Source organism: Poromitra crassiceps (assembly GCF_964638095.1).
Source record: "Poromitra crassiceps genome assembly, chromosome: 2".
In the NCBI taxonomy this organism is placed as follows: domain Eukaryota; kingdom Metazoa; phylum Chordata; class Actinopteri; order Beryciformes; family Melamphaidae; genus Poromitra; species Poromitra crassiceps.
The window spans coordinates 11494498-11508243 of record NC_139624.1 but is presented as its reverse complement, the minus strand read 5'-3'; the positions used below and the strand labels follow the sequence as shown (position 1 = coordinate 11508243).

The window sequence follows — 13746 nt, the reverse complement described above, 5'->3', positions numbered from 1 at the left end:
CATCTCTAATGTGTTGTGACTTTACAAATAATTAGGCCTAAACAATCAATATAAAATGTATTTACACATTGTACACAAAGTGCATTCATTGTGACAAATTTACAATAGTTAATATCCAGCCAGAATTATCATCAAGCAAATGGATGTTCAAAGTAACAGTATAGCATTCAGTTAATCAATGCCTAATGACAGCCAGAGCAGTGCAAATTAATAACATTAGCTTGATTGAGCTCAGCACATCAAGCTTCAATCATTGCTACTTGACAACAATAATGTCAGGCATAATCTGACTAACTGATTTAACAAGCAATTTACCATTTACAACCTATATTCTTTGTTTTTTCGGGTTATTTGTGAAAAACTGGCGAATCCATTCTGCTTCTTCTGCGTCAGAAATTGTCACGTTGTCTTAATTGCGTGAAGAAGAAAATAACCTGCATGCCGTAGTTCACCCTCGGCTTTTCACGAATAATAAAACATTTTGTGAATTTGCCGGCAGCCAGGCCAGGGGTACAGATCTCGCCAGACTATTCAAGTCGCACCTAATGTTACAAAACGTTACTTGATCAGAGGGAAATCAATCATGTCTCTTACACCAGTGATTCACTCTTCAGTTGTAAAATGGTAGGCCTATATGATTTTCCCCACTCCTGACTAGGGCTGGGCGATATATCGAATATACTCGATGTATCGCGGCTTGTGCCACGTGAGATGTAGAAATGACTATATCGCGAACATTCGAGTATAATTGTCACGCATTGTTTATAACTTAAGCCGCCGGCATGACTCGCTTCACGTTTCCTCTTGCCAGCTCTCCCTCTCAAGAGAGAGCTCAAGTCACACTCAAAAGGGAGGGGGAATCACATGGATACGTCAAACGCGTCAAACCGCGTCAGACACACCTGTCCTTAACCTATGTCTTAACCTATGTGCGATTCGAAATCACGCGTCCGCACCATAGACTAGCGAAACATGGCCGCCCCCAGTGTGGCTGTTGACAGTTTCAAATTATAACAAAACAACCACTATTGCAATTTGCAATACATGTCCCGCAAGGTTTCTGAGATTAGGGGAAAGTCTGAGCTGGCGTTACGCTAAACCAAACCTGGGGAGGAGTTGCGGATTTGTTTGGCGTTAACGTTAGCTGTTTTGGTGGCTAACGTTAGCTAGCTGGTTGTGGCCTACCTAGTAGTTCAGCAGGCAGCGCTCTTGTTGTGACCAAAATCCCCGCATTTAAAGCACTTCATACTCCCAGAGCTGGCGTAAACCATAGAGAACCTCATCCATTAGCCTACTCAAAATGAAACGTCCAGGGTTTGTGTCTCCAAAAGCAACTAACGCTAACGTTACATGCAAGCTAACGTAGCTAGCTGCAGCTACATAAAAGTCAACATCACATACGTGTCTTTTCTTTAATCTAGACCAGTGGTTCCCAACCTTTTTACACCAAGTACCACCTGAGAAAGTAGTTGGCTCTCCAAGTACCACCATATGACCGACGTTAAAATACAGTCTATTCAGCTATGCACAGTTCACGCAGGAGGCAAATTTATTCCAACCTGCAGCCTATGTGCAACCTGCAGCAGCTGCACTTGTGCTGGGTTGACTGCTGTCTTCACCTCCTTGTGCTTCATCCTTGCTGCTCTCCTCTACTACAGCTCTTTTACGATTCCCTCCCGTTTTGATCCACTTTAGCATCCCTCCTCGTCTTTGTTCACCACTTGTGTAACCATGCGGGGCGGGCAGGTAATTGTGCATGCGCAACAGGTATAGTGTCCGTCAGAAACAAATATTTGTTTCTAAATCTCAAGACAACAAAATAAACCTCAATTTCAATCATCACAAGTTTATTTTCATTCGTAGTATTATTTTGATAGATAAACATGTTTTACAATTGATTTTAAAGTTTGGGTTTATTTCATAATTTAAACATTGGGATTCCAGGGATCAAGTACCACCTACCTTGAGAAACACTGCCAATAATATTAATAATAATTATTATTATTTCACTTTCACATGTTTGAAAACTACTACTAATGACCACCATGGATTTTGCACAAAAACTAAATTTTTTTTTTTTTTCACAGAGCCTTCCAAGTACCACCAGCAGGGGGCGCAAGTACCACCTACGGTACGCGTACCGTAGGTTGGGAACCACTGATCTAGACTAGAGGCATCATTTTTCAGTCAAAAGTGAGACGACACAGATATGATGGCGTATAGTGAGGCTTTCCATGCCTCACTATAGAACTGGCCCCAATGCAAAATTCACAGCTTATATGTTGCCGTCATGCCAATAAGAGTCTAAATTAATTTTTTTATGTTTTATCTGCAGACTAAGCAGCTAGGCTTTCGGTTCTATTAAAGCCATTATTTTTTGTATTGACTATTGAGTGATACACTTTACTAAAATAATCATATTAGGCTATATCACAATAGTGATGTCAGATTTGCTTAGGTCAGAGCTATGGAATATTAAATCATCCATCTTTGCTCACTACATCTGCCCTTTCTTTCTTCTTCTTTTTTACCCCAGGTGTGCATAAAATACAGGTTAAGAACTTATGGGAAAAGTCATGGAAATCCATTGGTCAAAATGTGTATGAACCCTGAAGGGTTAAATTGAGCATTTATGAGAGATTTCAAAAATATCGAGATATATATCGTGTATCGCGATATAGCCGAAAAACATCGCAATATTCTTTAGAGGCCATATCGCCCAGCCCTACTCCTGACACACATTTTTAACCAACCAACGTTCAGCTCACCATGAGCTGGTCTCCAAATGCGCATTGCGCATCGCTGCCACAATGGCACCGTCAAGTTGTTTGTCTGGGCAGGCAAGCGCAGCTCGAGAAAGGCACCAACGTGACCGGGGCCGTGTAGCCTACCTTTCCCGCGGATCACTCCACAAGTAGTAGGCTACGGTTCGCGGAGCTCCTGGTCAGTGCCATGTGTCATCTTGTTTCTTTTGTTTTGGTGTGTGACGTGCTTGCCGTGGTCTCCGCATCAACGGAGTTTCCTACTCGAACTTTTTAAAACTCGTGCAATAATAAGTGCATAAACGATTTAAAAATGTGAGTAAACTATCTTAAAAGGTGCCTAAACGCTGCAGAGCATTGAAAAAGGTACTTAAACAACGTTTATGTGCGTTTAGCCACCACTACAGTCCTGAACGTACCATACACATAGCATTTTACCAAACGTACCATACACATAGCATTTTACCAAACGTACCAAACACATAGCATTTTACCAAACGTACTGTAACGATCCCACAAAGCAGTCGAAGCGTCAGGATCTTGTTACCGCAATTTATTGTGGATCGCTATTCCCAGGACTACTGTCAGCCGTAGTCCACGCCAAACCAAACCCCACAACCACACATCCAAACCCCGCTAGCTTCTCCTAGCTTCTCAACGCACACAGCCGTCTCCCTCAGGCTTCACACATCAACTCCCCCGAGCTGTTCCGCTCTCGCTCACAGGTCGCCTCCCCCAGCCAATCACAGGTGAACCCCTCTCTCTCACCGCACCCACTGGCTCTATGCTGCCTTTACGTAACCCCGTAAATCCCCACAGACATGTCAAACCCCAGAATCACCACATTCAGCAACTAACGTGACAACCAGACAAACCCATGTTTACTTACAAAACCCACATCGCTACAGTACCATACACATAGCATTTTACCAAACGTACCATACACATAGCATTTTACCAAACGTACCATACACATAGCATTTTACCAAACGTACCATACACATAGCATTTTACCAAACGTACCATACACATAGCATTTTACCAAACGTACCATACACATAGCATTTTACCAAACGCACCATACACATAGCATTTTACCAAACGTACCAAACACATAGCATTTTACCAAACGTACCATACACATAGCATTTTACCAAACGCACCATACACATAGCATTTTACCAAAATGGAAAAATTAATGGGGAATGAAATCCCTTAGGTCCCATGCCGATCCCGGAAGAGGGCGTGACTTTGGCACTCTATATATGTACTTTTCTAATCTACATGGGGGATGTTTCACCCCAATAAAAAACGCATGACATGAACAAAACAATAGTAAGCAGACAGGTCAGGTCAACACAGCAGGAACAGGAAGAGAATACATACATAAAGGTCTGCACTAGACCCAATCGAGAGCCAAAGTCCTTCCCCTTCTGGTATGGCCCTATACCAACCAGCGTCTGAACAATGATGAATGGTGGTGAATGGTATGGCCCTATACCAACCAGCGTCTGAACAATGATGAATGGTGGTGAATGGTATGGCCCTATACCAACCAGCGTCTGAACAATGATGAATGGTGGTGAATGGCGAGAGAGAATATTTTGTTTTAATCCCGTTTGAATTGTGCCATGTCAATTTAAAAGATAACTGCCAAGAATGTCAAGAAAGTGGCAGTTTGTGGTAAAAACTGTTGCACTATAAGCTACAAATCAAAAAGACGACACACAACCAGTCGCATAAGTGACGTCTCTCCCACTAGGCCATGGTTAGTGTGACCTATATTATAGTGACGTCTCTCCCACTAGGCCATGGTTAGTGTGACCTATATTATAGTGACGTCTCTCCCACTAGGCCATGGTTAGTGTGACGTATATTATAGTGACGTCTCTCCCACTAGGCCATGGTTAGTGTGACCTATATTATAGTGACGTCTCTCCCACTAGGCCATGGTTAGTGTGACCTATATTATAGTGACGTCTCTCCCACTAGGCCATGGTTAGTGTGACGTATATTATAGTGACGTCTCTCCCACTAGGCCATGGTTAGTGTGACCTATATTATAGTGACGTCTCTCCCACTAGGCCATGGTTAGTGTGACGTATATTATAGTGACGTCTCTCCCACTAGGCCATGGTTAGTGTGACGTATATTGTGCAAAGTTCTCTTTTAATTTGATGAAAAGTCACGTGTGGACTTCATGGCACAATTCAAACGCCGTTCACCACCACGAGGCTGGTGCGTAGCTGAAGCAGGAAGTAGGTGGTGACTTTGCCACTCTCTCTATGAATATACACAATATTGTGCAAAAATATTTCGGTTAAACGAGGATGCTTTAAAAAATTTTTTATATATATATATATATATATATATATATATATATATATATATATATATATATATATATATATAAGTATATAGTATATACAAGTGTCTGTCTCAAGTCATGTCACACCAGCAGACATGCCCCTCCACGAGGCTCCCATGCGGTGAGTTTTTGCCTGGCCGTGCAGTGCACACCCCAAATGTTCTAACTACTGTACGCAGAAGCAGCTGGGTGGAGAATAAAAGCTCAAAACCGTTTTCTCGACAGGATTCCGTGTCTCTCATTTCCGTGTTTTAGTAGCCTGGCATTGCCAGACCAATTCACATTGCATTGCATTGGCTAATGTGAATTGCTCTGGATTCTCTCAGTGCAATTAGCAAAAATTTGGAAAAATGTTAAAATGGCAGTGCGGCCAAACGCAGCTGCCACTGCAAATGAAACAGGAGCTAGCTGGTAGCTAGCGTCAGGTTCCCAGGCTAGTGTTTTAGCAGGCTGGGACAGTGTTTAGTAATTGTTTTCAGTGAGAGTGAAGCGTTTTGCTTGCTGCTTCTGCGTTGCCGAGCGCCCGGCGTTTCTACGCTCTTCCTTGAACGCTCACCTTGCGAGGCAGCTGGATTCGTGGGATCACAATCACGCAAGGAATCCATCTTGCCATGCGGCCGGATATACGTTTGAATCTGAACCAGAGTGGTGTGGACCAAACGGTGTCCAAGGAAGGAGGAGGGGTCATAAGGGGTTGAAGTTAGCCCGTGATAGACAGATGGTTCATCCAATCCAATCCAATCCAATGCCAAATATTTTTTAAAGTGCTTGCACTTTTCCAAACAGTTTCCAATGATGAGTTCTCAGATGGTTCCGTGTAACAAACCACCTGGCAGGGCCTCCTGTTGAAAAAACTCAACTCTGAACAGAAACCCCCCTGATGTCATTTTTCAGATGAATTGTGAGGTTGAGGACAGTGATTCAGTGGTTGTCTAGGGGGGGAAATAGAACAAAATATAAACACATCCAAAACCAGAAACACATATAACAGACATATTATAACATATATCAATATTACCAGGATTATAGTCTTTATATTTTTATGGCACACACTCCGTCCGACCATCCGTGTGGTGTTTCGATCTGAACAGTCACTAAATGTGTGTGTGTGTGTGTGTGTGTGTGTGTGTGTGTGCACGTGCGTGTGTCAGCCTGTATATGTGTAAATGTGTTAGTGTGTGTCCGTGCAGGATTACAGTACAAGTACTGTATGTATCCATGTCTTTATATGAGTGTGTGTATGTATGTGTGTGTGTGTGTGCGCGCGTGCGCGAGCGTGTGCAGACAAGGCTGCCCGGGGGAGGTGAAGGTAACGGCAGCAATCAGAGCTGCCAGAGGGCGGTCCCAGGAGACAAATCAAACATGATTGACCTGTTACATCAGCTGGTCTCGTGTGTGTGTGTGTGTGTGTGTGTGTGTGTGTGTGTGTGTGTGTGTGTGTGTGTGTGTGTGTGTGTGTGAGAGAGAGAGAGAGAGAGAAGCAGTTGAGTTGATGTATGATGTGATGGTGCTTCCCCCTCCACTCCCCCCTCCTCTGACCTATAACTCAGACAGGGAGACAGATGGGGGGCTTGGGGGGGGCTGGTCTTCTATCGGTTCATCATTCCAGCATAACAAGGGAAAGATGGCGGGATTGATTCATGGTTGCGTTGTTCAGCTTACAGTATTACAGTGTTATATTACAGGGGAGCGCTCAGCCCTCCAAAACAAACACATTACAGCATGCATCAAGTGTAGACTGACATAGACAGAGTTCAAGCGATGTCACCCGCCTCTGGTGGCCATGTTGGGGGTCCTCGGCTCTCTGAACAGCTGACTGTGGCTGTATTCGGAACTGCCTATACTAGCAGTACGTAGGCTACTGATTTGACCAATGTTACCTGTTTCGAAAATACTGTACCCTATTGCCAAGAAAGTAGGGCTGCGGTGGTCATGGTAAAGTAAAGTAGTGCTGCGGTGGTCATGGTAAAGTAAAGTAGTGCTGCGGTGGTCATGGTAAAGTAAAGTAGTGCTGCGGTGGTCATGGTAAAGTGAAGTAGTGCTGCAGTGGTCATGGTAAGTAGTGCTGCGGTGGTCATGGTAAAGTAAAGTAGTGCTGCGGTGGTCATGGTAAAGTAAAGTAGTGCTGCGGTGGTCATGGTAAAGTAAAGTAGTGCTGCGGTGGTCATGGTAAAGTAAAGTAGTGCTGCGGTGGTCATGGTAAAGTAAAGTAGTGCTGCGGTGGTCATGGTAAAGTAAAGTAGTGCTGTGGTGGTCATGGTAAAGTAAAGTAGTGCCGCTGTGGTCATGGTACTGTAAAGTAGTGCTGCGGTGTTCATGGTAAGTAGTGCTGCGGTGGTCATGGTAAAGTAAAGTAGTGCTGCGGTGGTCTTGGTAAAGTAAAGTAGTGCCGCTGTGGTCATGGTACTGTAAAGTAGTGCTGCTGTGGTCATGGTACTGTAAAGTAGTGCTGCGGTGGTCATGGTAAGTAGTGCTGCGGTGGTCATGGTAAAGTAAAGTAGTGCTGCTGTGGTCATGGTACTGTAAAGTAGTGCTGCGGTGGTCATGGTAAGTAGTGCTGTGGTGGTCATGGTAAAGTAAAGTAGTGCTGCGGTGGTCTTGGTAAAGTAAAGTAGTGCTGCGGTGGTCTTGGTAAAGTAAAGTAGTGCTGCGGTGGTCATGGTAAAGTAAAGTAGTGCTGCGGTGGTCTTGGTAAAGTAAAGTAGTGCTGCGGTGGTCAGGGTAAAGTAAAGTAGTGCTGCAGTGGTCATGGTAAAGTAAAGTAGTGCTGCGGTGGTCTTGGTAAAGTAAAGTAGTGCTGCGGTGGTCATGGTAAAGTAAAGTAGTGCTGCGGTGGTCATGGTAAAGTAAAGTAGTGATGCGGTGGTCATGGTAAAGTAAAGTAGTGCTGCGGTGGTCATGGTAAAGTAAAGTAGTGCTGCGGTGGTCATGGTAAAGTAAAGTAGTGCTGCGGTGGTCTTGGTAAAGTAAAGTAGTGCTGCGGTGGTCTTGGTAAAGTAAAGTAGTGCTGCGGTGGTCATGGTAAAGTAAAGTAGTGCTGCGGTGGTCATGGTAAAGTAAAGTAGTGCTGCGGTGGTCATGGTAAAGTAAAGTAGTGCTGCGGTGGTCATGGTAAAGTAAAGTAGTGCTGCGGTGGTCTTGGTAAAGTAAAGTAGTGCTGCGGTGGTCATGGTAAAGTAAAGTAGTGCTGCGGTGGTCATGGTAAAGTAAAGTAGTGATGCGGTGGTCATAGTAAAGTAAAGTAGTGTTGTGGGTAATGTTTCGATGTTTTCCATGTGTTTGCACCAGTAAAAGTCCAGCAAGATGTCAAAGTAACATATTCCAGTGGTTTTAGTCTGACCAAAACTGACTGAACGAGCAACTAGAAGAACACTTAATTCCATGACAGGTGGCGGCAATAGTGGTACCTTTAAACAGGTAACATCATGATAGACAGATGGTTCATCCAATCACCAGGCCTAAGGCTGGTTTCACACCAGCGACCCAAGCCTTGCCTATGCCTTGCCTTTACCCACGCTTTTTAATAGGCGTCCGTTTTAGTCAACGAGGCTGTGTACACCGGACGCCTGAGCGCGAACCCTGCGTGTACCCACGCCTTGCCTGTGCCTTGCCGATTTTATCGAATAGGCGAGAGTTCTATTTTCACGCCGACAAGGCGCGTGCAGGCAGGCTTTTCTGTCAAGCCATGAAAGAAAAACGCGACAATATCCGTGGGAACTGGCAAAGTCAACTGAATTTCAAAATAAAATTGAGTTTCTACAACAGTATTGAGCAGAGAGAGAGAGCGAGAGAGAGATTGACGGGTGGCTATCACGTGGGGCTTTCTCCCTGTCGGCAAACAAATCTTCATGAGAGAGAATAGCGACCGAAGAAGCAAGATGGACAATGTTGTTGTGCCAGCACATATTCTTGCAAGATCACCTCTCTAAAATGTCCGACTATAGTCAGACCTGGTTATACATATCCAGCATCAATAGAACATTAAATATATCAGATTTATTTTACCTAGAGGCTACCCATGACAATTCTGGACAACACGTGAAAAAATACAGTCGGGAGAGAGGAGAGGCGCTTGTGACTCGGCTCCAGGTTCGGCGTGCAAAAGGCGTGCGGTGTGATCGCAAAAGCGTGTAACAGGTTCACGCCCAGCTCGGCGTAGGCGTGGGTTGAGGCAAGGCAAGGCGTGGGTCGTCGGTGTGAAACCAGCCTAACACTGACACCCAAAACATCACACCCAGCAATTCACAATCTCTTCTCCACTCTCTACAGCAGACTAACAGTAAGTTGACCCTGCTGGAATCCAAACAGCCAGCAGCAGTTCACAAAACAAATTGAACCGACAATCAATTGTGCCATTACAAGTATAGATTAGTTGTGTTTGTATGTTTGTAGGAGTGTACATACTTTAAATATGTTTATGTACGAATGTGCATTTCTGTCAAACCTTCCTGTGTCTGTATGAGGGATGAAGGCATTGATGACTTCCGTTTGCCTTCCTGTGTCTTCTCCAGGCATCGTGCTTGCTGACATCATCGAGAAGTACTTTGTGTCGCCTACGCTGTTCCGAGTGATCCGATTGGCCCGCATCGGCCGCGTGCTGCGCCTCATCAGGGGCGCCAAGGGCATCCGGACGTTACTGTTCGCCCTCATGATGTCACTTCCCGCGCTCTTCAACATAGGGCTTCTCCTCTTCCTCGTCATGTTCATCTATGCCATATTCGGCATGGCCAACTTTGCATACGTGAAGAAGCAGGCGGGCATCGACGACATGTTTAACTTCGAGACGTTCGGCAACAGCATGATCTGCCTGTTCCAGATCACCACCTCTGCCGGGTGGGACGCCCTCCTCAGCCCCATCCTCAACAACTCCCCTGAGGAGTGCAGCCCCCACATCCCGCACACGGGCACCAACGCCCGGGGGAACTGCGGCAACCCGTCGGTGGGCATCACCTTCTTCGTCACCTACATCATCATCTCCTTCCTCATCGTGGTGAACATGTACATCGCAATCATCCTGGAGAACTTCAGCGTGGCCACAGAGGAGAGCACCGAGCCGCTGAGCGAGGACGACTTTGAGATGTTTTACGAGGTGCGTTTTTATCTTTACTGAGAACAGAAGTCACGTAGAAACAAAGAAAACATCAGAGCCAGGGGGACATTTCTACATGAAAAATATAATAAAGAACACAAGTAGACGTTTTTTGCAGCTTTCTTTTAATGGTTTTAATCTACTGTGCGGTTTCATTTTCAAATACTATATAAATAAAGGTTTCGAATGGCAAAATTTGGATTTAAAAAACGAAAAGGACAGCACTCCACGTTTAAAGATTTATTGCCACACAATGGACGTTTCGAGCAAAAGCCCTTCTTCAGCGTGTAATGGCAATTACATACAGGTGATGCACAGGTGCCTCTAATTATAGCTCTCTCTACCGGCACAATCAGGTTAGACCAGCAGAGGGAGTCAGCAAAGTCAATGCAGGTACATTATAACTGAAACACAACATTCATAGAAAACACAAAACATTAATATTAATATTAATATCATTAAGCCCCTTGGGGATGAGGGTATCAAGGGAGTGGATCCAAATTTGGATTTATAAATATGAAAATTTGCTAAAATAATCATCAACATTGTCAACAATATAACGGGATACATCTTTCCAGAATGTGTTAGTGTAGGGACATGGGCAGAACCTTATTGTTTTTAGGTACTGAACAGTTAACACAAACGTCTTTCTTAAACTATGTTCTACGAGGTGTGGGAGAAGTTCGACCCGGAGGCCACGCAGTTCATCGAGTACGCAGCGCTGTCTGACTTCGCCGACTCGCTCTCGGAGCCGCTGCGCATCGGCAAGCCCAACAAGATCAAGCTGATCTCCATGGACCTGCCCATGGTGAGCGGGGACAAGATCCACTGCCTGGACATCCTGTTCGCCTTCACCAAGCGCGTGCTGGGCGAGTCGGGCGAGATGGACGCCCTCAAGCAGCAGATGGAGGAGAAGTTCATGATGGCCAACCCGTCCAAGATCTCCTACGAGCCCATCACCACCACCCTGCGCCGCAAACAGGAGGAGGTATGTAACGAGAAAAAGGAATGTCGCCCTGTTGAGTTAAATAAGATTTTAGAGTCTTTCTGGGAATGTCGTTATTCAACATACATGGGTCGGACGTCCGGGGAGTGCAGCGGTAGGTTCCCTGCCTACCAACATGAGGGTCACAGGTTCGAGACCCCGTGTTGCCTCCGGCTTGTTCGGGCGTCAATACAGGTACAACTGGCCATGTCAGCGGGTGGGAAGCCGGATTAAGGGTTTGTGTCCTGGTCGCTGCCTCCTCCGAACATGCCTATTCAAACTATGGTGGTAAAATTGTTCTTTAGGCCCTCACATCTAATGACAGTTTCTGTCACCATACCATTGGATGTACAGGGCAAAACATGCCATGTACAATTCTGACCTTCTTGCAGTTGTAGAATCACTTCTGGATAAGGCAGTATATATATATCTTCATGAAGAAATCATCAAAGTTTATGAAATTAGTGGATTAAAACCCCAAAAACCTGCTCCAAATGTTGAGTGAATTTCCCAGGTAGCTGAGCCTGAGCTGTCATCAACACTTGAATAACTGAGTCCAGCCATGGTTTCTGGTCCACCTTGCATCAGTGATCTACAAAATTCCATCCAGTAAGCTCTTGAGTTGGAACCAAAAAGTTGATCATCTCCAAAACCATCTGCCTGAAATCATGCACAGTTGCATCTTTAATACTATAAGCTCGTCACACAAATCTGTCATCCCATTGGTCAGAAATGGATCTCCCCCTTTTTTACTAACGAGTTGGCGCAGGATGTATGCACCTGGGGATGTGAAGAGATAAACCTCCACAAAACACATAATGCTACATGCATATTCATCGCATGCTATTCTTACTTTATACCCATATATGTAAGTTGATATGCCCCAGGCCTGTGTTGTGGCCACATGACCTCTTGTTTTGGTATGTAGGACAGAAACAACAGAGAAAAACACAATGCATCTTCTGGGTAATGTAGAGGTAAAAGCCGCCGCGGAGACCCGGGTTCAATTCCCAGCAGTGGTGGTCAGCAGCGCTCAGACGTTCCTACCAACACAATTGGCCGTGTCTGCTGGTTGGAAGCCGGTGGGGTATGAGTCACGATCATTGCAATAGCGACTCCTACTGGTCGGTCATCGGGCAGTCTGAGTGTTCAGCACACGGGGATTTGCCACAATGAAATAATTAGGGAGAAAATGAACCTTGCGAGGCAGCGGGATTTGCGATCGCGCGAGAAATCCATCTGCAGTGATCCAAGTTATCGGTTTAACTCCGCCCCAGCAGTGGGCCGAACCAATCAGTGTCCAGAGGCAGCAATGGGCGGGATTTAGGTGTGATGACAGCGAGAAGCAAGCCCGTGATAGACAGATGGTTCATCCAATCACCTGCCAGGCATCTTTTGAACGTGCCTGCTTAAGAAACCATCTGGCAGCGCCAAGTTAGGAGAAAATGGGAGAAAAGTGATCAAAGAAAATATTGATTTTGTATTTCCTGCAGGTTTCTGCCACGGTGATCCAGAGGTGCTACCGCAGACACCTGGTGAGGCGACAGTTGAAGGCCGCCTCCTACTTGTACCGGCAGATCACCACGCCACGGCACACCGGAGAGGAGGGCGACGAGGACGACGAGGGCGAGGACCCGCCGGAGAAGGTGGGGCTTATCGCCGCCATGATGAGAGAGAACTACGGCGGCTCCACGGCGGTGCTGGCCAGAGAGAACTACGGTTCTGCGCTGGTGCTGCCGGGGATGGAGCGCTCCGAGACAATAAGCTCCACCTCGTCGCCGCCATCGTACGACAGCGTGACGCGAGTCACGTCCGAGCCTTTCCGGCCGCTCGCCAAGGCAGAGATGGCCGTCGTGGTCGTCGTGGTCTCGGCGGACAGTGAGCCAAGCGAACAGTCGACGCCAGAGGAGGGCGACGACCCCGACAGAGAACCCCGCCAAGCGCTGCCGTAGCAGGACGCGGGACGCAAACGAAGAAATGAGGATCTCCTCGTTTTGGGTTTTGATCCGTTCGTCCTTTTGTTTACTGAATGTAACCATAGCAACCGGAGAGGGAAGGAAGCTATGAGCGAGGAACTGCAGGACGAATGCCGAAGGAAGCAGCAAACAACGTGGATTAATACGATGTTTCATACGATTTCCCGTTCCCTGCTGGAGATCCCCAGCCTCAACTCCGCAGCAGTTTCTGGAGTTTCTTAAAGGGAAGGAGAAAAACGTTATGTATGGTGACTCCAGAGTGTGACTCCAGATTCCATGAGATTCCATGAGTTTAGGCGTAGCCCTCTAAGAGCTCTTAGAGGTGGAAGCCTACATGAAATAGAACTGAGGAGAGAGGAGTCAAACCTCGCATGTCTCGGTTGGAGTGGGATCTGCCTTTGTAGGAGACGGACCTCGGGATCTCTTTGACCTCTTGTGTCTCCTCGGAGCCGAGGGTTTAGAACGATGACTGACCTTTGACCTCAGCTGGGGGTGTCAGAGCGGCAAGACAACTATATCACTGATGTATCCATCATTTATTGGACCGGGGGCGGGGCGTCCCACAG

At 46.1% G+C, this 13746-nt stretch overlaps 1 protein-coding gene across 1 annotated transcript in view; it reads left to right on the top strand.

Moving 5' to 3' along the window:
* Nucleotides 1-13156, top strand: part of LOC310798312 (sodium channel protein type 5 subunit alpha-like) — a gene marked incomplete at both ends in the record, with an annotated part of 197485 nt that extends 184329 nt beyond the window's left edge. Inside the window, 3 exons of the mRNA XM_083660822.1 lie at nucleotides 9642-10219; nucleotides 10890-11207; nucleotides 12698-13156. Coding sequence (XP_083516948.1) covers nucleotides 9642-10219; nucleotides 10890-11207; nucleotides 12698-13156 — 1355 coding nt within the window. The remainder of the gene's footprint in view (nucleotides 1-9641; nucleotides 10220-10889; nucleotides 11208-12697) is intronic.
* Nucleotides 13157-13746: the final 590 nt, after the last annotated feature.